Source organism: Anabrus simplex, chromosome 6 (assembly GCF_040414725.1).
Source record: "Anabrus simplex isolate iqAnaSimp1 chromosome 6, ASM4041472v1, whole genome shotgun sequence".
In the NCBI taxonomy this organism is placed as follows: Eukaryota; Metazoa; Arthropoda; class Insecta; order Orthoptera; family Tettigoniidae; genus Anabrus; species Anabrus simplex.
The window spans coordinates 228,516,950-228,542,839 of record NC_090270.1 but is presented as its reverse complement, the minus strand read 5'-3'; the positions used below and the strand labels follow the sequence as shown (position 1 = coordinate 228,542,839).

The window sequence follows — 25,890 nt, the reverse complement described above, 5'->3', positions numbered from 1 at the left end:
GTGTGAAGTGAATGCTTATAGAATTCTTTTTGAGATGTTGATTTTACGACTTATCATGTAGTTTTAGAGTTATTTAGATGTATCTGACTTCAAGTTTTAGATTATTTAATTATCGAGTAAACACTAATCTCAGTCATTTTATACTATTTACTTTTAAGCCCTTCTCAGCTCCTGCCTCAATGGAGGCTGAACGTGGACTTAAACGCTATCCAGAGCGTCACAGTTCATATCAGCGACACATAAACAATGGATTTCGACATTAATATTGGTTATTTTCCTTATTTTTGCAAGTCAGCCTCTCTGATTCCCCAACACCAGCGGGGGCTAGGTGTATCTGACCTCCACAGTATTGTTTTCTATATAGTAAGTCATGTGTATACCAAGTTTGATTGAGAGATATGCTAAAACATACACACATACATCCTTAAACTCTGCCCCTTTGGACGTTTTCAATTTTTTGCCAGTTCTCATCCGCCTGCCGAGTAGGACTGAGCTTTATCTTAAACGGCATCCAGAGTGTTACAGTTCATCTCAGCGACCCCGAAAACTATGGATTAGACACAAATTTCGGTCGTTTTTTGTTAATTTTTACATTTCGCCCCTACTTTAGAGGCTAGGAGTCTCTTACCCCTAAGGTATATTTCTCCAGACAGTAGGTCCAATATACACACATGCGTCCATTCTCTCGGTCATTTTCGAAATTTTGTTTTTCACTTTTTCTCACCGCTATGCGAAAGGAGGCAGAAATTGGACTTCTAAAAAATTGGAGCGTTACTATTCATCTCAGCGACCCCGAAAAGAATGGATTCGACACTATTTTCGATTATTTCTACATCTCATCTCGTCGTAGGCGTGCTAGGGTTGTCATACCTCCACGCAGTTTGTCTCCTGAAAATAAGTCATTTTCAGTCTTAATTACATTTCATCCCCTTATCTAAGGCTTCTAGGTGTATTTTTTTCAGGTCGTAGGTAATATTTGTATTAAGTTCTGCTGACAGTTATACTGGAACGTACAAAAAACATCCTTAATCTCGGTCATTTGGATATTTTCTGTTCATGACTCCTTCTCACCCGCCTGGCAATTGGGGATCAGCTTGGACTTAAACGACAACCGGAGTGTCACTCCTCATTTAAGCGACCCCGAAAACTATGGATTCGACACTATTTTCGATAATTTTATATACCTTCCCCCATTGCCCGCTGGGGGCTGAACTTGGTTTAAAAGATTCCGGAGTTACACTGTTCATTTCAGTGGCCCCGAAAAGTATGGATTGGACAATACATTCGATGATTTTTATATATCAGCCCCCTCGCCCTCTCCCCCGCTCCGAAGGGCGCCTGGAGTGTCTTACCCTCACATGGTTTGTCTCATGATACTAAAATTCCGGACTGCCGCTATTCATCTCAGCGACCCCAAAAACTGTGGATTCAACACTAATTACGATTATTTTTATATATCACTCCCCTTTGCCCCTCACCCTAAAGGGGGCTGAACTTGGAATTAAAAATTTCCCGGGGTGTCACTATTCATCTAAGCGACCCCGACAGTAAGCATTCGACACTACTTTTGATGATTTTTATATCTCACCCCTTCGCCCCCCGCCCCTATGGGTTCCTGGGGTGCCCTACCCCCACGTGGTTTGTCTCCTGATAGTAAAAATCCGGTGTGTCTCTCAGCGACCCCGAAGAGTACTCGACATTCTTTTCGATTAATCACTCCCCCCTTGCCCCCACCCCAAAGGGGGCTGAACTTGGACTTTAAAAAAATTCCGAGTGTCACTATCCATCTCAGCGACCCAGAAAAGTATGGATTAGACACTATTATTGTTATTTTCATTACCTTACCATCATTTTCTTACCCCCACGTGTTTTGTCTCTTGATACTAAAAATCCGGAGTGTCGCTATTCACTTTGGCGACCCCGAAAACTATGTATTCTACACTATTTTCCATTATTTGCATATATATCACTCCCCCCTCGCCCCCCACCCCAAAGGGGGCTGTACTTGGACTTTTAAAAAATTCGGAGTGTAACTATTCATCTCAGCGACCCCGAAAAGTGTGGATTCGACACTATTTTCATTTATTTTTATATATGAACCCTCGCCCCCCCCGCCCCTAAGGGTTCCTGGGATGTCATACCCCCACGTGGTTTGTCTCCTGATACTAAAAATCCGGAGTGTCGCTATTCACTTTGGCGATCCCGAAAACTATGTATTCGACATTATTTTCGATTATTTGTATATATCACTCCCCACTCGCCCCCACCCCAAAGGGGGCTGAACTTAAACTTTTAAAAATCGAAGTGTCACTATTCATCTCAGCAACCCCGAAAAGTGTGGATTCGACACTATTTTCGTTTATTTTTATTTATGAGCCCCCGCCCCTAAGGGTTCCTGGGGTGTCTTACCCCCACGTGGTTTGTCTCCTGATACTGAAAATCCGGAGTGTTGCTATTCACTTTGGCGACCCCGTTTTCGATTATTTGTATATATCACTCCCCCCTCGCCCCCACCCCAAAGGGGGCTGAAGTTGGACTTAAAAAAAATCGGAGTGTCACTATTCATCTCAGCGACCCAGAAATGTATGGATTCGACACTATTTTCGTTTATTTTTATATATGACACCCCTCGCCCCACGCCCCTCAGGGTTCCTGGGGTGTCTTACCCCCACGTGGTTTGTCTCCTGATACCAAAAATCCGGAGTGTCGCTATTCACTTTGGCGACCCCAAAAACTATGTATTCGACATAATTTTCGATTATTTATATATATCACTCCCCCCTCGCCCCCACCCCAAGGGGGTTGACCTTGGACTTTTAAAAAAATTGGAGTGTCACTATTCATCTCAGCGACCCCGAAAAGTATGGATTCGACACTATTTTCGTTTATTTTTATATATGACCCCCTCGCCCCCCGCCCCTAAGGGTTCCTGGGGTGTCTTACTCCCACGTGGTTTGTCTCCTGATACAAAAAATCCGGAGTGTCGCTATTCACTTTGGCGACCCCGAAAACTATGTATTTGACACTATTTTCTATTATTTGTATATATCACTCCCCCCCTCGCCCCCACCACAAAGGGGGCTGAACTTGGACCTTTAAAAAAAATTGGAGTGTCACTATTCATCTCAGCGACCCCGAAAAGTGTGGATTCGACACTATTTTCGTTTATTTTTATTTATGACCCCCCTCGCCCCCCGCCCCTAAGGGTTCCTGGGGTGTCTTACCCCCACGTGGTTTGTTTCCTGATACTGAAAATCCGGAGTGTCGCTATTCACTTTGGCGACCCCGAAAACTATGTATTCAACATTATTTTCGATTATTTGTATTTATCACTCCCCCTCGCCCCCACCCCAAAGGGGGCTGAACTTGGACTTTAAAAAAATTGGAGTGTCACTATTCATCTCAGCAACCCCAAAAAGTATGGATTCGACACTATTTTGATTTATTTTTATATATGACCCCCCTCGCCCCCCGCCCCCAGGGGTGTTTGGGATGTCTTACCCCCACGCGGTTTGTCTCCTGATACCAAGTCATAAGTGTATCAAATTTGGTTGAAATCGCTCCAATGGTTTGGGAGGAGTTGTGGTACAAACCCACCCACCCACATACATAGAACGACTTTTATATATATATATATATATATATATATATATATATATATATTTTAACTAGCTGATGTACCCGTGCTTCACTACAGGATTCTCAGAAAAATTGACTTTGTAGTTTTCCTAACTGAAGTCAACATAGATCATTACAAAAATGTCAATAGGAAAGTAGCGATTAAAATCAATGTTATCATATAAAATACGCAATCAAATGAAAAACTGCCCATTTTCTCACCTTTAACGAACAGTACTACGGTGCCAATCTAACAGTCCAAAGTTCCAGAGCTGGAATGACCAGGCCGCAGACAGCTGCGAGCACTCCTCTGCCATTATTCCATTAAATATGCACACTGCTAATTCAAATCAGTGCCTCAGAGTAGGAATTGAATAGCTCGAATACTATGATGAACCATTGTGTTACGTACCGGTAGGATCAGAAAATTTATTAACCAGAGGAATGGCATGCTAAAGAAGAAAATTATCCAGCTCCACAGCTACTTCCCACCAATATTCAGGCAGCCTGTTACACTCGATACGACCGGGCGAGTTGGCCGTGTGGTTGGGTTGTGCAGCTGTGAGCTTGCATCCGGTAGATAGTGAATTCGAACCCCACTGTCAGCAGCCCTGAAGAAGGTATTCCATGCAAATTTTTTAAAAAAAAGAAACAACTCGGTATACAGCAGTAATCCCATCTATCTGAGATGAGCGGCAACAGAGGCACAAAGCACATCACAACAAACAATGGTCAATGTAATGTTATTGTTGATTAATGTTATGAGCTTTCTGTATTGTAGGCCTTAACATTCAGTTTCTTTCGACTCTGTAATATTAGGGCATCTTATAAAATTAATTATAGCATAGACTGTAGTTCCTTATTCCTTGATTTTACATACTGATTTGCATTCAATTCTATTCACCCATTTTCTCGCGGCGGCACTGAAATGGACTTAGCAACAAAAATTGAAATTCATGAATATCTCCGTTATCATAGCCGGTACAGTAAAAATATATAAGACATAAATGATCGAAAATTTAATAATATATAATTTAGTTATATGCTACGAGAATTGGGGCAAAAGTCATGGCAACTACTTTTTTCTTGTAGATGTGTGAACGGATCACAAACGTATATGTGTCGTGTGGAAGTTCTGCAGGCATAGTGTGTATGGAAAACAACAGATGGCTCTGTGACAGCTGGTAGTAGGGCAGCGAGGGCTGTGAAATTCGTCAGTTGGTGAGTGTCGTGCGAGATGGAAGTAACCCGTGTTGAGCAGCGCGCTTACATCAAAATAGCTGTTCTCCGAGGGAGAAATACGATGGAAAGTCACAGTGAATTAGTGGAAGCCCTTCGGAATAATGCCCTACCATACCGTACAGTAGAACGGTGGGTAGGAAAGTTTCAGCAAGGACGTGTGTCAACCAGTGATGAGCAACGTTCGGGATGACCTGTCAGTGTGTGGACCGACGTGGCACATGCCGTCATCGAGCAGCTCCTGGATGAAGACAGATGATGGACGCTACTGGAGTTAGAGAGGACAAGTGGCATCGAGAAAAGCACCGTCCACAGGATATTGCGTAATGAGCTGCAACTGATGATATAGATGTTGATTCCCATAGGGAATCTGAAATATTTGTTCCGAATGAGTAAATTTATTATACCAATATAAATGGTCCATTATTGGACATTATAAATTTTCCAGCTAACTCATTCCTGGTTGCCAGCGTTTCGCCCTCGTGTGCTAGGCTGGGCTCATCAGTTGGTACCTAGCACACCTACCAAGACGCCAGCTAGTGCATACCATGGAGGCCACTGCATAGGCTAATTGTAGCCACCAGCAGTGCCAATGCACTATGAGAGACCTTGTCTCATTATCAAAAATTGATGCCTGCTTGGCCATCAGATGATATAGATGTTGATTCCCATAGGGAATCTGAAATATTTGTTCCGAATGAGTAAATTTATTATACCAATATAAATGGTCCATTATTGGACATTATAAATTTTCCAGCTAACTCATTCCTGGTTGCCAGCGTTTCGCCCTCGTGTGCTAGGCTGGGCTCATCAGTTGGTACCTAGCACACCTACCAAGACGCCAGCTAGTGCATACCATGGAGGCCACTGCATAGGCTAATTGTAGCCAGCAGCATCACAGTGGGTACTGCGTGCACTGACGGAAGTTCAAAGGTGGGTGCGCCATGCAATATGCAACGACCACCTTGCATGCTGGCAATGGGATGGCGATCAATTCTTGTCACGAATAATCGCCATCGATGAATTTTGGGCCAGGGCATACGAACCAGAACTGAAATGTCAGTCCGTGGAGTGGCAACATGCTGGATCACCAAGGAGGCAGAAGGTCTGCCAGAATCCTTCCCCAGTCAAATTGATGGTGATAGTCGTGTATGACGTCAGGGGTGTCATTGTTTGCCACTTTGTTCCACATGGCAGAACAGTGACCACCAGGAACTTCCTGGTGCAACAGGTACGATGTGGCATTCGGGAGAAACGTCTGGATCTTGTGGATAGTGCAATAATCCTGCACGACAATGCAAAACCACATAAAGCAGAGTGTGTAGGGCAGCTACTGCGACGTTGGGGATGGGAAGAATTGGAGCACCCACCGTACTCTCCCGAAATTTTGCCCTGTGACTTTGATCTCATTTGAAAGATTAAGGAACCACTACATGGTAGGCGGTTGCAACACGAGAGGGCATTGCTAATGCTGTGCGCCAACAGGTGACCCAATTCACACATGGTGCGGCAAATGCCAAGGCAGATGGTATTCAACGCCTCCCACATCATTGGCAGCGTGTGGTGTCAGTAGCAGAGGACTACTTTGAGGGTCTTTAGGCCCAGGTTTGTCATGTCAACTTTATGTGTACTGTGTTGTCATTCTTTTGCACCGGGAAGGCCATACTGCCCTGTATACTACCATAATAAATTAGTGTGTTATGATATTTCAGTGCTATTCATTGTCCACAAATGTAGTTAACACCTTGTCCTTTCGTTTGTATATGTCTCATTTTCCAACTGGACTGCTATCTTCGAGGAAAAAAAATTGTTGCCATGACTTTTGCCCAACCCTCGTATTTGTCAACAAGACCACTAATAACACAAATATTTGATTGTTCAATTTTAGGCCTTCCCCTAAACTGCCATTTCACTCAGCATGAATATAATCATCTATGGCTTACATTATAGCGACTTATTCCCCAACTTTGCACACCGATTTTCATTAAGATATGACCACTAATAACATAAATATTTGAGAATTAAATTTTAGGCCTTCCCCTAAACTACCATTTAATTCAGTGTGAATAAAATTATTTAGGGCCTAGATTGTAGTGACTTATTCCCCAACTTTGCATACCAATTTTCATTAAATTCTCTTCAGCCATTTTCTCGTGATGCGTGTACATACAGACAGACAGACAGACAGACAGACAGACAGACAGAAATTACGGAAAATTAAAAAGTACATTTCCTTGTTACTGTGGACACGACTGATACAGAAATACCTTCCTTTTTAAATTCTGAGCAATGTACAGACAAAACTCTTATTTTATATGTACCGGGAGGTACACCCCAACGCCGCGCATTTAAATTCTGCGCCTGAAATTAACTCCTCTATTAGTAAAACAGTGAAACTGAAACTACACCAACTTAGAAATTTAATCAAAAGATGTCACCACTAAAATATTATGTAATTTTGTTATTATGTAGTTGCCTAACCTGAGTGAATTTCTCCTTGTTTTGTTTGCCCATTCATCAAGAAGTTTGGACATTTTTCCACAGATGACACTACAAAAAACTATGATCATGCACCCTGGTGCGAAGTAGAAGAGCTTATGATTTGAAAAAGTTTGGTATTCATAAGTTGTTGTTGGTTTTTTTTTTACTGCTTGATGTTCATTTATTTTTGGGTTGGCAATATTTTCTTTTCCTTTCCACCAGTTTTGAATATAGCCAATCCCTAATTTCTGTAATTAATTTTTTACCAATCACTGGCTTCTTGTTCGATCCTGAAGTGTAACTTTGAATTGGACCAATTAAAGTGAGAGGGTGTGGGTCTATTCCCGAATGATCTCGAACCTTCCCTGAGGGTTTATAAACTGCGGCTTTTCACGTCTCTTGGCCAGTTGATCGACATCTATCTGAGTGTGTGTGTTAAGCAGGAGGCGGGCGGCCTTTACGTCAGCAACTAGAACTGCTACAAGGTATGGCCACATAATTACATCTTTCTGTCTTGTTAACTCCGCAGGTTAACCCGAGGGAAAAGTCTGAATCGTTAACTATGTAACCTTCTTTTCTAAAAATGTACCTTCTGCAGGCAAATGTAAAAACTTCATAAATATTTAACTGTAAATCAGGGATAGAGAGTGATGTACCTTCTCGAGCTCCCCTTCATTTTGGTTTGAGGTTACTATGTTTCATACTGTTTTTCATTCTGTAACGTGGTAATGTAATTTCTATATGAGTCACCTCAGTAGTTTGGGAATAGCCCCTGTTTCATCGGCCTAGTGCCCTTTAGGTTTTAAGTGTTCACATCTAGGAGTGCAAGTATTCGCCTCCATTCATTTTGTGTTCGGCCCATTTATTTAACCATTGTTCTTTTCCATGAAGGCCCAGTAGGTTGGGTATTAAATACCCCTGTATAATCATTTTCCAATTGTACGTTGTGCCGTGAGAGGCCAGAAATTGTAAGTTGAGGTTGCCTTGAGTAGGTTTGGGAAACTGAGAGCCTGTTTGCTCTTAAGTTTTTGTAAGATTAATGAATGCCTCTTGAAAGCTAGATGTTGTAATTTTGAGAGCTTGGCCAGTGCTCTTTGAATTAGGGGATTTCTGCCCTTGTGTAAATTTGTGCTCTTTTGTAAATTTGAGCTAGGAGCTCAGGAGAAGTAAAGTGAGGGCTTGAATACCAGGATCTGTTAAAACCACTAATCTTGCCTTTCCTAGATTTGTTTTATGATTGCTACTTGTACCTGTAATATTGTCATGTAAAAACTGTTACGTTCGAAGTTCTGAAAATATAACCTTCAGTTTAAGTTTTAAATTAATTTTGATTTGGTAGTTAGACCCATTTTACCCCAGCACCTTCTTTCACCTCTGCGTTCCATGGAAATCCTGGAACATTATATACCGGTATAGAAAGATTTTGTGTACTTTTGTGTATCTTTCGTTCTTTATATAAACCTAGGCTTGTCAGGAAGGGAATCAGTTTCATTCTCAGTGCTGGTGCTGCGATGGGTATACTAATATCTGTAGAGGTTTCTAGAGTATCAATTTCATTGAGAATTCTTCTCCTTCCATTAAACCATTGCTCCACAGTAAAGAGATCAATAACAAGAAAAACCAAGAACTTTCTGCAACATTCATATCACATCTGAGAACAATTACAAAATAGTAGAGAATTTCTTAGGAAGTCCGAATGTAAAAGTAACATTTACCTTTTACACTGAATTTGAGCTCTTTATATTTTGAAACAACGTTGTGGTAAATATGTTACAGCACTAGTAAAGAAATCCTTGAAGAGAGAGATACACGTAATCAGGGGCGTTAGAACCCCCTGCCCCATGGAATTTTTATAAAAATAAAAATAAACTGACAAACAAGAGACTAAACGAACACTCGGAAACATAATTGTAAAACCAACAGATCCGTTGAATTTATTTTCTAAGGAACCTCAAAAGTTGGATTTTAGATTGTAAACATAACATATAATTTACTGTAAAACTGTTGACCTTGATCGTATTGTTCTACATCTGTATTTTAATGTAAGATTTTGTAGTGTACTGCAATCTGAATATCAACATAATTCACTTGTATCAGTATCCTTAAAACAACAAGTCAAGCATGTGCGCACCACACATGCACCTTAATTGTGTTCTATCAGCATTTTATAATTATAACCCACCCCAACCCCCATCGGCTGATCCTGGCTACGTTACTGCATGTAATGAATATTTGGTGATAATTGACTACTTTAGAATAAATTCTTGGAAAGTAATGGATGGTTCTTCCTTTAAAAGTGAGTAACTGAAAGGAACAAACAAGTGACAAATTAAGTCATACGAGGTGTGTTCAAAAAGGAACTTCAAAAAGCTGTTCGTCATATTAGTGGCAATGAAAGAGCTTGAAGAACAACATGTTTGTGTAAAATTTTGCTATAAACTTGGCAAAACTTCCACCGAGATATTTCAATCAAATTTTGAGTGATGAACTTGAGGAGATGCATCGTGTCAGTGCAAAATTTGTGTCGTGTTTGCTGACTGACAATCAGAAACAGACCCATGTTGAAATCAGCCAGGAACTGTTCGTCACTGCCAGTGACAATGGAAATATCCTTAAGAATATCATAATAGGTGATGAAACGTGGATTCATGGCTATGATATTGAAACCAAACCATAGAGGAGATTCAGGACAAATTGCAAGAGATAACTCTCATGATTGATCCACATTGAAACTGACTATAAGCAAAATTATCACAAAAATAATTTATTTTATTATCACCACCTATTCAATACAAACCACGTGCTACGTGGTTGAAATCTACATAATACTATATAAACTTCTCAGGGACATGTTTCGCCCCTTGTTAAGGGTATCATCAGCCTGTAGGTAACCTTAAGGTCAAATGCTTGAAACATTATCTATCCATACATGGTTTACAATGAGAATTACATTACACATTAAAGACCTTTTAAATTTACATGCTACAGTTATAATATAAAAAGATGCCACATTGCAGACTATGAGTATTGAGAATTGATAGTGTCTTATACACGTGAAAATTAGAAGCTTATTAGATCTGTTCTTTTTAGATTCTAAAAAAGTCCAAAGCTAAAATGGATCCTCTTCATAATAACTTGCAGATCATTGGGATAGTAACAGTCTTGAGTAAAGTGTATTCTTTCTTGGATACATTTGTCCCAATGTTCAATGTACCTATTCGTGATAAAATCAATGTCAATTAATTATAAACAACAGCTGAATATTTAAGAATAAATTAGATGAGACTGAGTGGTGTTGTTAAAATGTTATATTTTTTTTAAATATACGATCGTATGTTTTCTGTTGCGTAAAGGGGTATCACGGTTCCAAGTTGAATCTGCTGCTTAAATGTGAAGTTGTGTCCTTGACGTTTACAAACAGTCGTGTGTGAATAGTCTTTCTTGTTGATGTGATTATTAGCCTTTGAGAGGGATATTGCCTGTAATTAATTAAAAGAGGAGTTAAAATTAGTATTTTGAAGCACGCGTATTGACAAGAAACTTCAAGTAGCTAATATGTCAATTGAGAAGTAACCTATTCGTCAAGGTTGTGCTAGGTAGATCTGACTGTTCCGGCAGCTCCTGCCTGACTAACATTTCTATTCCTGGTGCTATACTTGTGCGGTAAGGGGGTGGTGGGGGGGGAGAGGGGTTAGGTTGATCCTTAAGCGCCTTTGCCGTTACTGGAGGGGTCTTAATAGGGGTGGTGTGGGTAGACCTAACGTTTGGCTTAGTGGATGAAACATTTCGATGAAAGGATTCAAAAAGTTTTGGGATTTTATTCTGGTGTGAATTCACGATATGTATTAATATAGATGTTAATTCATATAAAGGATTTTTATTTTCTGTGACCTAATTTAGATTCTGTGAGATACATGGAACACTATAACGCCTTTAAACATAATAAGTACTCAGCCATGAGCCAACACATGATTGAGACAGGACATCACTTTACAACAATAGAGAAGGGCCTTACTACATATTATTAGATGTATCAGTAAAGGAAAGTTAAGGAACAAAATAGAAAATTTACACATATTTTTGGACCAAACCTATAATAACAATCATTATCTCATTTGGGACAAATATTTCGGTTTCCCTATGGGAATCAACATCTATATCATCTGATGACCAGGCAGGCATCAATTTTTGGTAATGAGACAAAGTCTCTCATAGTGCATTGGCACTGCTGGTGGCTTCAAGTAGCCTACGCAGTGGCTTTCATGGGGCTTTTCGTCGACGTCTCATTTTACATTGACTCTGCTATCCTGCCACATCTCCTGTATTTTTGTGCAGCTGGGGTGACACCTCAACTTTACATCGCACCTCGCTGAGCCAAAAAGCATATCGGCTGTCCCTAAGTAGGCTGACGGCCTTCCCCAGCAATGTTATGTACCTGCATTGACCCCACCATCCTGGAAGGGGACATTTATGGAGACCTTCTCTCGACCGGTGTCTATTTTGTTAAACATCTCTATCAAGGCACTGAACCAGCACCAGAGGTCCTGCTCTATTACCAATCTGCTACTGCCTGTCTCTCCATCCAAGAAAACAGTGCTCTCATCAATCTTCTCATCTACCCAGTGGTTCCTACACACCTGACATCCTAGCTGAGGTACAGGCTGATGAGGAACTGGCTGCGTGTACTGACAGAACACCCCCTCCGACCCCATCACTCCCCTTCCCAGTGTCTTCCTGCTCTTCCCCTCCTACCATTAACATCACCGTATCTGCTCCAGCTTCCCTTACTACTCCTTGTACTGTATCTGTCACCACTACTACAACTACTACCATCACCACTACCACTGTAGCTCATACCTCTGCTTCTCTTGCTCCTCCGACTATGTCTCATCCCTTTCCCCTCTCACAAGCTTCTTTCCCCCCTCCCTCCCATCACTGCTCAAACACCTCACCCTTCTTCTACACAGCCATCTGCTGAGGGACATACCGTCGCTTCTCCGGAGAACGTAGTACGGCTACCTCCGCAATCACCACCATCTGTCTACAGCTGTGTCATCTGAGGGGTAGATCCCAGCGTAGCGCCAGCCGTCCTTGCACACAACCTCCGCCAGGCAGACATCCCCGTACAGCGCGCCTTCCGCATCTATAACTCAGACGGACCTACTTTCCTGGTGCGGATTCAACTCCCCACTTCTGCCGCCGTCCAACACCTCATCGCTTCCAAACTTCACATCTATGGTCGCCAGCATCGTGTGGAACCTTTGCATTCTCCCCCACAACCCCTGCACCGTTCTAACATGCCACGCAGTCGTCCCCAGCCTGACCCTCCTCCTATTTCACCTCATCCACATCTTCGATCACCTACTGTCCAACCCCCGCCACCCTATCTTTCCCCCCCCTCCACCTACCCCTGGTCTCCTCCGCCTTCTTCTTACTTCCCTCGTCAACTTCTCCTCCTTCTACAATACATTCGTTTTATATCTTTCCCCCAGTCCACTCTCATAAATCATTATATCTATGCTATGTATCATTAATATGTTGTACTCTCTCTCATGAATAAAGATACATCTCTGCTGCACTCCTTAGCCAAGAGGTCAATTCTCCACTTCTCCCATTCTTCACATCGCCTTTTCCCATCTCCCACTTTTCACAAATCTTCCCAACCCCGCCCAAGCTTCGGGCCCTTCAGGGTGGGGAATGAAAACGTCTCCAACAACAACAACAACAACAACAACAACAAGCCTCCATGGAATGCACTAGCCATGCGTCTTGGTGGGTCTGCTATTTACTAACTGATGAGCCTAACTTAGCACACTGGGGCAAAATGCTGGCAACCAGGAATGAGTTAGCTGGAAAATTTATAATGTCCAATAACGGACCATTTATATTGGTTTTATGTTGATGATGAATGAGTCATTCAGTCAGTCAGTCAGTCAGGACATGTCCTTTTGTATAAATAGATGATAGGAGTAAAGAAATGGAGTCAGTGATAAGGCTTTTTGTGGATGGTGTTATTCTGTATAGAGAAATAAATAGTTACAAGATTGTGAGCAACTGCAAAAATACCTCAACAATGTTGTGAGATGTACAGCAGGCAATGATATGATAAAGTAAACTCATACCCTCATCCCAAGGTGGTGCAGCTCTCTTCAGGCACACCCCCAATGGAGGTGAGCTGCATGTACCATTTCAACCACATACCAGCCCTCCTGCCAATCTTAAATTTCTGGCAGTACCGGGAATCAAACCTGGGCCCCTGAGGATGGCAGCTAATAACAATAATCATTATGCTACGAGGCAGACAATGATATGATTATAAACAGGGTTAAAAGTCAGGTTGACAGTTTCACAAATAGTAAAAGTCCTCTCAGTTTTAATTACTGCGTCGATGGGGTGAACGTTTCTTATGGGGATTAGCGTAAGTACCCAGGTGTTAACATAAGGAAAGATCTTCATTGGAGTAATCACATAAATGGGATTGCAAATGTATGGAATCATCACTGGGGTTACTTGATTTGAGAACTGAAAAAAATCTAAAGAAAAGCAGCTTGATTTATTCTGGAAGATTTCTGACAAAAGATTAGTGTTACAAAAATGTTGTAGTGTTTGGGTTGTGAAGACTTGGATAAAAGGAGACGAAGTGCTAAACTATTGCTGGATTTTTGTTATGGACACTCTAGTTTAGGCATTAATTACTAACAAGCTGATAGGCCTACTGCAAAATGAGTTATATCAATATTTCCCTTCTTTAAATCTGCATTAGACTGTATAAGACAAATTGTTTTTGAAGTTCGTGAATAATTTTTTTAAATTTGTGGTTGTAGTAAATATTGTCCAGGTGTTTGGCTTCCTCTTTAGTAACTGCTCACTTAAAAATATATACATGGAAAATTACTTGTCTGATGGTAATGAACGTTTTGTATGTCATAGCAACATGTATTATTAGTATAGTAGTTAAGTTACAATTTTTTTCAACCACCCCAAAGAATGTTCTTATCAGTTTTCTAAAGCAACATTTTCTCAGCCCAGGATAAACATACAACAGGAAACTTGGGCTTGGAATGGAATGGAATGACATTAGTAGACAAATAAGTTTGAGTTTTTAAAATGCCGGCCCCAGGTTTGATTCCCGGCCAGGTCAGGGATTTTTACTTGTACCAGAGGGCTGGTTCGAGGTCCACTCAGCCTATGTGATTAGAATTGAGGAGCTATCTGACAGTGAGATAGCGGCCCCGGTCTAGAAAGCCAAGAATAACGGCCGAGAGGATTCGTTGTGCTGACCACACGACACCTCGTAATCTGCAGGCCTTCGGGCTGAGCAGCGGTTGCTTGGTAGGCCAAGGCCCTTCAAGGGCTATAGTGCCATGGGGTTTGGTTTGGTTTTTTTGGTGTTTTTAAAAGTTGGAAAGATCACAAACAGGGATTGAAATAATTTATTAAGGGAGTTGTTCAATTAATTTATAAATTCTTTGTAATCATTTAAGAAAAACTAGGAAAACAACAGATAGGGAATAAGATAGTACATTTTCTACCACTTGGAACCCATGTCACTTACATTTGTATGGAAACCATTCTTAATTCAAATGTTTTGTATCACACTGCTGTTAGAATTAAATGTGAATTATAAATTAAGACAGAAAATTCTGTTAACATTTTAAAACTCAAAATAGTCATCAAATTCACACATTGATAGTCTGATTATGCTTTTAAAAGCAAAATAAATAAGTGATTGGATTCACTTCACAAACTGATCATCAATTAAATTGAAATAATAGATGAAATTATGAGTGAAATACAAATTAATTCATGAATCTGCCATCATCCAAGATAAACAGTAATCATTTCATATTTGAATTTTGATCTAACTGCAAATTTTTTGTTGGATCCACCCCAGTTTACAGTACTCTGTCATATGCCCTCTCTAGATCTATGAAATACCGGTATACTGAATGTCTTGTGCTGACAGCCTCCACTGTGGTCGAAAACCACACCGGTTTTCATCTTGCTCACCTCACTGATCTTACCCTCCTTTCCAAAATGGCTTTGATTACCTTGCCTGGTAATGATCAAATATTGAGCTGGGAATAACAAGAGTAGAAAAAATATACAGTAAAACCATGTTAAGATATTTCTGCAGGGGACAAGGAAAAAGAACGTTTTAAGTGAGGAAACGTACTACTGAATATACGAATAAGACTATCCAACAGGGATATGGAAACACTAAAAACAATTTTTTTCGACATGGCATTTTACGTTGTGTATCTGCGGGTACAGTGAAAATTATATCTACAATTTCTAAAGATGAGAGGAAAGTATTAAAAGGTGTGAAAAAACACGAGAGAACAAATATGAAAACCTTTACCGCTGGGGCTTCTAAAACAACAAGTGTACTGAAAGGTGTAATAAACACCAGACAACACATATGAAAACATATCCACCAGGGCCAATAAAAATATTGGAAGTATTACTACAGATCATACTCTTTCTAAAACAAATGTTAGTAGAAGCATAGTATTTTGGAGCAGTGGGTTATGAAGCATTATTTTCTGGTCACACTCTTACACAATGAATTGGAGGTTGCACTCGACAATGTGCGACCGGGAGGAATGACTTTGCCTGCCATTTTGAATTTGACAAAACTTTGACCAACTCTAGTGATTAAGACGAAGCTTGAAGGTGTGAGTTCAATATTCGCGACCTCTGCGCGCTTAAAGATGTGAATGCCAGTCCACATTCTTACGGATTTAAATTTTGTGTTCACCGGGAGAGCCTGCCATACAGTTAGAGGTGCGCAGCTGTGAGCTTGTATCCGGGAGATAGTGGATTCGAATTCCACTGTCAGCAGCTCTGAAGATGGTTTTCTGTGGTTTCCCATTTTCATACCAGGCAAATGCTGGGCTGTACCTTAATTAACGCCACAGCCACTTTCTTACAACTCCTAGGCCTTTCCTATCCCATCGTCACCATAAGGCCTATCTGTATCGGTGCAACGTAAAGCCACTAGCAAAAAAAATAAAAATAGAAAAATTGCGTTCATTACTAACAAATTCTACGACTTTGTTTGTATCCATAACTGGGCTATCACAAGTCAAATATGCACCACGCTAGTGCTAGTCAGTTTCACATGATTATGTTCCTAATCCAGGTATAGGCTATCATATCATGTGACAGATATTCGCTACACTTCACTGTACCCCTCAACAAAAAATAAATTTCTAACTTCTGAATGGAATGTGAAATGCAAGCACATAACAGGCTCACTATTTTTCAGCGATCTCGCTGCTAACCGGCAAGCAAAACTGAACATTCCTGAGGCTAATGGGTTATTCCCCCAAAGTTGCAATTTATCCTGTGAAGTTCAGGAATTCAAGGCCTTTTCCCATAGTCAAGTGACTGTGGCGACGGCTATTACCCAAGTTGGAAAATACATTTCTTTCACAAGGGATAACAAATAACATTTTCAAGGCTAGGAAAAATGTGATTGTACTAAGCAGCAATAGCAAAAATTTGTGACCCAATAAGTGAGTTACTTAATACGATGAGAATCAGGACTTTGAATTTACGACGTGCTAAGCGGGAAAATTGTTAATGAGGAACACACTAACGAGGTTTCACTATAATAAGAACAGATTTTCGCTAGTGGATTTACGTCGCACCGACACAGTTACGTCTTAAGGCGACGATGGGATAGGAAAGGCCTAGGAATTGGAAGGAAGCGGCCGTGGCCTTAATTAAGATACAGCCCCAGCATTTGCCTGGTGTGAAAATGGGAAACCACGGAAAACCATCTTCAGGGCTGCTAACAGGAGGATTCGAACCCACTATCTCCCGGATACAAACTCATAGCTGCGCGCTCCTAACCGCACGGCCAACTTGCCCGGTTAGCACAGATTGATTCCATGTTCAAAAAATATGGAAATGTTATTGCAGACTGAAGAGTGAAAACTATAGCAGTCTATAATGTATTTAATCACCAGTTTTTTAAAAAAGACAGCATATTGATAGAATCATAGCAGTGTTCAAACAGAATATTATACAACTATAATTAAAAATACTAGAAGTGACTGATCTTGTAAATATTCTGGAGTTATCTTTATTAGCATCTTGATTCTTTACTGGTCTGATAAATTTAACATGTACTATTTAATTATGTAAAATAAAAATTCTAGTTGATCTCACCTCACCAACAGGAAAGTTTGTGAGATATAATTCAAATTCAGGACCAACTATTGGAAAGATACTAGACTAATTGCCTGATCATGATCCCTACATTTTTGGTAAAATATGTAAACTTAATGGATGTCTACTTACAGAATGATTTAGCAATTGCAAAAGACTCCAGAACAGATATTAAAGGGAGTGTGATGAGGGTGGTTCCAAGTTCCTCAGTCATGTCTAGGAACTCATACGTCCTGTTTTCGTAGACTGTGCTGAATGGAGGCAGCTTAAAGGGAGGTATTCCTTCTTCAATATCTCCTGAAAAATAAAATGGAAAGGACAGTTTCTGGTAAGCTTTGGGTCTGACAATGACCAGGTTATTTGAAAACATAATGGCTTTCCAAAGGTGCCATGTTACATTCTGCCATCCAGAGCAGTCATTATTTTGCTGCCCCTAATCCTCAGGTGACTAACTGCAATGCAGATGTTCATAAACACTCTTTGGGAGGACGTTACTGTCACTGCCAGTGCTGTAGTAGAAAAACTTATTTAGGGGTACTGAAATGAATTTCTTCAGAGAAACTTTTGATACATAAGTTGAAAAACTAGTATATTGGTTCCACCTAGTCAATACCTATAAATTTATTTAAAATTCAAAGTTTTAAAAACATCATATTAGAATAACAGGACATGTTTTGGCCATATTAGGCCATCTTCAGCTGTCTAGTATATCAATATCATATAAATGTTTGTTTGTTTTTTTTTTTTTTTTTTTTTTTTTTTTTAACTTTTAGTATATTAATTTTCAGGTATTTCTAGACTTACAGGTATTGACTTGTACCACTCTTATTTGCTGAGCACCTCAATTAAACTAGAGTTATGATATAACTACTATTGTATTCCTTTTTCTGAAACACTTAACCATTGTTTGCTGTACTTGAAAATGGTGGACAGCTGCCTCAAAAGTTTCTGAATGAAATAAATTTCATTCTGGATCCATATTGACAATTGTTATATAAGTTGAAAAACTAGTATATTGGGTTCCTCCTAGTCAATACTAGAACTTTCAGAGCTCAAGAGATCCTGGAGTTCCTATGAAGAATGAAGTTTGTACAAAGAACCCTCAAGGCGATAACTTAATCGATTCTGAAATTGTCATCAAAATAATTAACCTATAATCGCTGAATTCTTGAAATGTACGTCATCATCACAAAATGCATTTTCTATCGATAGCCACATGTCAACCAGTTATGTTAAAATTAAACCATTTTAATTCTAATTATTCTCTGGGAATGATCAGAAGGCTGATCCATTTAGAACTGCTGGGTAGGGTGGGTATTAATTAATCTTTCTTAGTAGGTTCCTGATATTAAATAAAATTCCCAGAGCTTCAATGTGTCTCAGGAATGAAAAGAGAAAGCTCCAAGCTTTAGAGGAAAGAGGATATTATGGGGTACAACTTGCACAACTTGTGTTGGGTTCAAAAGAGAACATGATTTTCCCATAGGAGATACTTATCTTTGGGTTCTAATGTTAATAATTTGCCAGCTGAAACTACCTATACTTTTAATTGTTTTTGCTGTGGGGGGAAAATACAATTAATTTACAAACAAATTAATCTTCTACTTATGAACATATTTAGACAGGAATATGGCTTTAAACTGAATAAGAATACAATTATAATTCAATTACCTGTAAGTAGGAATGGAGTTTGACTGTTCATATAGAATCCATAGGCCATCCCACCTCCAATCACCACAGCTATTGCATTGCGTCCAAGAGAAGTGAGCCATAGAGCCTTGTTGAATATTATCTGTCTTGTAGTGAGATTCGATCCTTTAACTTGAAAGTCGTTTAATTTCTAAAATGATATATTAATGATTAGTTACCAAATAGGAACTGCAACAGGGATCCAAATATGAGGGGATGTCAAAAAATAACCAGAATGGTTTTATTGCAGCAAAATACTGGCTACCTTTATTCAAATTCACTTGCAGACTTTCAAAGTATCCTCCGTCAGACACAATACAACGGTTCCAGCATTCAGTCTACTGTTCAAAACACTCCCTGAAAACTTGATAGTCTGTTGAGTATACCCAAAATTGCATTGTTTACTTCTTGATCACTTTGAAAATGACGACCCTGAAGTTCCTTTTTCACTGCAGGAAATAGGTAGAAATCGCATGGTGCTAGATCCAGTGAATAAGGTGGATGTGGCATCACCTCAATACCCAATTCAGTTAATATGTCTTGTGTCTTGATTGCCTGATGCGTAGGTGTGTTGTCCTGGTGCAGGATCCATCCCGTTTGAGCAAAGTTTGGTCTTTTTCTGCAATTTTTCTTTTCAGCAATTTGTTCAATGGTTAAACGGTGGTCTTTCTGCAACATGACATCAATTGTGTGGAGGGGCATGGAGCATCCTCAAGATCAGGTTTTACCCTCCTTAAAGTGTTTGTGCCATTCCAAAACTTGTGTCTTTCCCATGGCTTCCTCTCTGTAAGCTTGCTGCAACATTTCCACTGTTTGTGTTGGAGTTTTGTCCAGGAGAACATAAAATCTAATTGAAGTGTGCTGCTGCAACTATGTTTGGTACAGCGAACATGACCTCCTTCCTCAGCTGCTCCCCTACAACTGAGAAGCCTGAGGCAAGTGACATGCCTCACACTGTATCAGTCAAGTTCAGACCTTTCCAGTACTACTGCCTGAAAAATCCAGTGCAGGATTATTGAAACACAAAAAAAAAAAAAAAAAATCAATCCGGTTATTTTCTGACACCCCTTCATATTTAAGAAGAAAATCAAGATGAAACAAACCTTCTTACCTTCATGAGTAGTAAGCACACGATTGTACAAACTCCTAATGTAACATCCCATTCACGAGTTTCATCAATATGCTCAAAAACTGATATCCATGACTCAAGAAAATCATTTGACTTTCCCTTGATACCCAGGAGTCCTTTAACTTGTGCAGATGCTATTGTTAGAGCAGCTGCTGATGTGAACCCTGCAGTAACAGGTACAGAGATGAAATCCACCAGGAAACCTTCAAAAAGAAGAACAGAAGTACAATTGCTGAGGGAGAGGATATGGCAGCAAATTCTGTGACAGTAATCTTCCGTTACTACATTTTTGTTAGTCAGTTACTGATGTAAGTAATCAAGTAGTAATAAACTAGTTTCTTATACCTAAAATCAAGAGTTAATTTGCAGCTTTGATATACTGGTTATTGAAGAAGGAAAATTCAAATCTGTATTTCTAATAGCACAGAAATTTAACAGGTCAGCTAAGATCTATAAAAGTTACAAGTAAGTATGTCTATGGAAGTAATGTAAAGGAAGAAACAACTGTCAAATGAAGATATTTAGAGAGAGATAGAAACAGGTAAATAAATCCATAATAAAATAAACACAATGACTGGTCAGTTTGGAAAAAGTAGGTGAGGACAAACATGAAAACACTAGGAGGCACCATTCAGAAGGTAGAAAAGTTTAAGTACCCATGAGCATATGTAACAGAAAGGAGCAGAAACAGCAAAGGGACAAAAGTGAGGGTGAAAAAGATGAGGACTTCCTACCTTGTTGGGGGTCTTGCCTAACATCTCTTCTTTTACTCCATGAACGAAGCATCTTTATTGTTGTTTGTAACACGTTGCTGTGGCACTATATTGTTTACAAACTTATTAGCTCCTCGAAATGTAAGTTTTAAACACAATGCAAAACTGAAGTGTTTCGAGGCGTGAATATCCTGACTTCCCACATTTTCGGCACCAAAAATGTCATGATTCGTGATCGTGATGGGAGCGCGAGGTTAATGAAACACACCTTTATGTAGCAATACCTCTATTTACTAATGGAGACAATATATAAACAAATGAACACAAACAATAAAGATGCTTTGTTCACGGAGTAAAAGAAGAGATGTTATGCAAGAACCCCAACATACCTTGTGGCCACAGAATTGTACAATAAAAGCAACATATCAACGGATGCATAACTCAGACACTACAAAGCAACAGTGAGGAACGCGGTACTGTATGCAACCGGGACAATTACACCAGGAAGGAATGTATAGAGCAATTGGAGAAAGAAGAGAGGAGAATCCTGAGATTTTCTTCTTCATTTTCTTCCGCCGCTTTTCTCACACCTGTGGGATTGCGGGTGCAAACCATGTTGAATTTGTGAATTCGACGCTGTTTTATGGCTGGATGCCCTTCCTGTCGCCAACCCTATGTTGAGGGATGTAATTACTATTACGTGTTTTTGTGGTGGTTGGTAGTGTGGTGTATTGTCTGAATTTGATGAAGAGAGTGTTGGGACAAACACAAACATCCAGTCCCCGAGTCAGAAGAATTAATCAGGTGGGATTAAAATCCCTGACCCGCCTGGGGATTGAAGCCAGGAACCAAACGCCGCAATGTTGACCATTCAGCCACTAAGTTGGACAAAATCATGAGGAAGATGCTGGGACCAAAAAGAGGAGGTGAAAGATGGGAATGAAGATCAAATGACAAACAGTTCTGAAACATGAGGACGATCTCAGAAGAAAGTCAAAAGAGAGAGATTTGATGGACATGTGATTCAGGATGGATATGGAAAGAATGACTAAAAGAGTATGGGAGACAACGTGTAGAAGGAGAGGAAAGATGGGAACTAAGTGGAAGGACTTTGGAAGGACTGGACTGAGATGAGGCTTAAGGTGGAAGGGACAGAGATCTGAAGAAATAATAATATACAACAACCAAAATGCCAAAGCTCAATTACAGAGATAGGTGCAGGAACAGGACAGAGAAGATCAATGGGAGAATAACAATAATGTTAAAAGCTTTATGTCCCACTAACTACTTTTACAGTTTTTGGAGATGCAGAGGTGCCAGAATTTAGTCCTGCAGGAGTTCTTTTACATGCCCGTAAACTACTAACACGAGGCTAACCTATTTGAGCACCTTCAAATACCATTGGACTGAGCCAGGATCAAACCTGCCAAGTTGGGGTCAGAAGGCCAGCGATCAACCGTCTGAGCCATTCAGCCCGACACCAATGGGATAGACAAGAGAAGAGGATACTGAAAATATCGGAACAGGAGGGGAGAGAGGATGATGAGGTTCCGGGAAGAGAAGAAGAAAACCCACACCATGATAAAGCTGCCTGTGATCCTACAGAGGCCATAACATAAGAAGAATATGAAAACAGAAAAGGCTAATCTCCACATCTTCAAATGGATGGGTTCCCTCCTCATCAACGCCAGTTCTTCTACAAGAATTTCGTCTCAGCTACCGTGGAGCTTGTTTATGCTTCCAAGCTGTGTTTGTTAAGTCATTACCCCCAGTCCCAGCATCAGCTGTCATAGACTATGGAAAGGAGGAATTAGGTAGTTTCTCATTCCTCTCCTCACTATGCCAGAAGGTGCTATTACATATCAGTCTGACAGTCTGACAAGACCACTGAAAAGTATATAATGTTATAAGACACAGTTAATACCACGTTAAGTTAATACCACGTTAATACCACATTTTAACGGCATTTTATTCTTCAGTTCATTCATATTTTCTTTTTCTTTTTAGGCCCCTATTGTCAACACACAATCAGGTTCAACTTGCATCAGTATAACTCCACCTCCTAATCAAGAAATCTATTACAATGTGGCATCGCCAGAACACTGTTTTATGTACAATATGCACATAATTTTATTTGCATAGCCACTTACGGAGTTTTATAATTGACAAGTTGTTTTGAACAACAGTTTTTACATATGATTTTAATTGGACTTCATGCTTCATACCATGTTCACACCGCACCATTTTAACGTTGAAGATTGACAAGACGCTATCACGCCGCGTCACAGTATACAAAGTATACTGAAGATGTCCTATAAGACGACGAAACATGTTTCACGAGTGTAATTTAATGTAGTCTTTGTAATAAAGACAATTACAGTATTGTAAAGGTGGAATTATAAAATCTAAACTTTCACAGTTAATACCAATCAACAAAGAGACTGACTGCATATGAAATGCCATCACTAGCAATGTTTTCATTTTCAAACACTTTCATTTTAAAGGCAATGGTAAGACAAAAACAGGATGATTAAAAAGAAACTTGTTTCATCTTGTACCAGAAAATTTAGTGCACTCACCTGATTTGATTCTGGACTTAAGAATGACACTTTGAGCTTACTACTCAATTGTTTCATCCTTAAACTTGGCATTGTTTAAGTTGTGATGTTATATTCTTCCAGTTGAGTAACATTGTCTAAACTTTTGACTCTTCTTGGCTTATCCAAACTGGATGTTGGTTGTCATAATGACTATCATCATCAGTCACTACTGATCTGCATTTAGGGCAGTCGCCCAGGTGGCAGATTCCCTATTTGTTGTTTTCCCAGCCTTTTCTTAAATGATTTCAAAGAAATTGGAAATTTATTGAGCATCTCCCTTGGTAAGTTACTCCAACCCTAACTTCCCTTCACCGGGCGAGTTGGCCGTGCGCGTAGAGGCGCGCGGCTGTGAGCTTGCATCCGGAGATAGTAGGTTTGAATCCCACTATCGGCAGCCCTGAAGATGGTTTTCCGTGGTTTCCCATTTTCACTCCAGGCAAATGCTGGGGCTGTACCTTAATTAAGGCCACGGCCGCTTCCTTCCAACTCCTAGGCCTTTCCTATCCCATCGTCGCCATAAGACCTATCTGTGTCGGTGCGACGTAAAGCGCCTAGCAAAAATAACTTCCCTTCCTATAAACAAATATTTGCCCCAATTTGTCTCCTTGAATTCCAACTTTACCTTCATATTCTGATCTGTCCTACTTTTAAAAATACCACTCAAGCTTATTCATCTACTAATGTCATTCCACACCATTTCTCCACTGACAGCTCAGAGCATACCACTTTTTAAATAGTTTTCGCCTGTAAAGTGATGTGATTGATTGGGTGGACCAAAACCTAACATTGTTCTTAGTTTTAACCACATCAATACGGATCTATACGATGAAGTTCAAAAATTGTACATAGGCTTACTACTTAGTCAAGCAGCTCATCTCCTTTCTCCCAAGTCTTCCCAGCCCAAAGTTTGCAAAATTTTTGTAACGCTACCCTTCTGTCAGAAATCACCCAGAACAAACTGAGCTGCTTTTCTTTGAATTTTTTCCAGTTCTTGAATCAAGTAATCCTGGTGAGGGTCCTGATGAGGGTCTTACCAGAGACATATATGCCCTCTCCTTTACATTCTTACTACAACCCTTAAACACCCTCATAACCAGTGCAGAGATTTGTACCCTTTATTTTCAATCCTATTTATGTGATTAACCCAATGAAGATCTTTTCTTATATTAACAGGCAGGTACTTACAGTGATCCCCATAAAGAACTTTCACCCCATCAATGCAGTAATTAAAATTGAGAGGATTTGTGAAACTCACAACCTGAATTTTAACCCCATTTAGCATCATAACATTGCCTGCTGTCAATCTCACAACATTATCTTTAGTTTTTCGAGAGCATTTTTTAAGAGTTGATCAGAGTTTAAAATTTCCTCAAGTTCACCAACCAAGAAATTCCTCCTCAACGAAGTCAGCCTGCCAGTGGCCATGATCATTAAGGCATCAAGTATTTATGGTTTGGCACTGTGCTTAGCTGGTTCAAGTTCCATTTGTTGAAAAAAAATTTACCCTCAGAATTTTGGCCACCATGGTAAGAGAGTTGGTGGTATACAATTTCTAATCATTAGTTGTGTGCCAAAAACCTGGATTCAATTCCAAACTTCCCTGCAGTGTTCATAGGAGCGAGGGCATATGAAGCTACCAGTGGTGATTTGTCTGATCGGATGGAGACGTTAAGCCTGAGCAGATTTCCTGGTATTATTCGACAGGAATAGGCTAGGTGCCAACAATGGGTTTCACCCTCTCCCTCTCTCTTGATGTCATCATCTTCCCACATCCAGTGTGCAGGCTGTAGATGGGTGAGCTGAACATATCCTTGTATACTCCTGGCACTAAAAGCCATACAATAAATCTGCCAATTTCTCTTTTAACTTCCAGATTTCCTAATATTATCACTTGCAGAAGGCAACAGATTACTTCAGGAAGTCACCACTGTTGAAAACTAACCAATGTTCTAGATATTCATGCATATGATATCTGTGTTACTCCAACTTCAGGGCTGTCAGAATTTTGCACATATCAAAATCAAAGACTGATTCTGAAACTTGTTCAGTCCATTTTTGCATTTCTTTTACTAAGCTTGTGGATACTGGACACACACTGAAATGAGCAGTCTTTAAATTATGAATATCAATACTAGTTTTTTTTTTTTTTTGGCATTAAAGAGCTGCTATCTGCAGAACTCATTCAGTCCATTGCACATGTATAGATCTCATGTTTATACTAGTTTCTCGTACCAAGTATTAT

General features: G+C 39.9%; 1 protein-coding gene across 1 annotated transcript in view; it reads right to left on the bottom strand.

Annotated features, from left to right (window-relative positions):
- Positions 1-25,890, bottom strand: part of LOC136876369 (sodium-independent sulfate anion transporter) — a 94,404-nt gene that overhangs the window by 38,202 nt on the left and 30,312 nt on the right. Inside the window, exons 5-7 of the mRNA XM_068228268.1 lie at positions 20,318-20,538; positions 19,189-19,357; positions 17,650-17,814 (exon numbers count right to left, since the gene is read on the bottom strand). Coding sequence (XP_068084369.1) covers positions 17,650-17,814; positions 19,189-19,357; positions 20,318-20,538 — 555 coding nt within the window. The remainder of the gene's footprint in view (positions 1-17,649; positions 17,815-19,188; positions 19,358-20,317; positions 20,539-25,890) is intronic.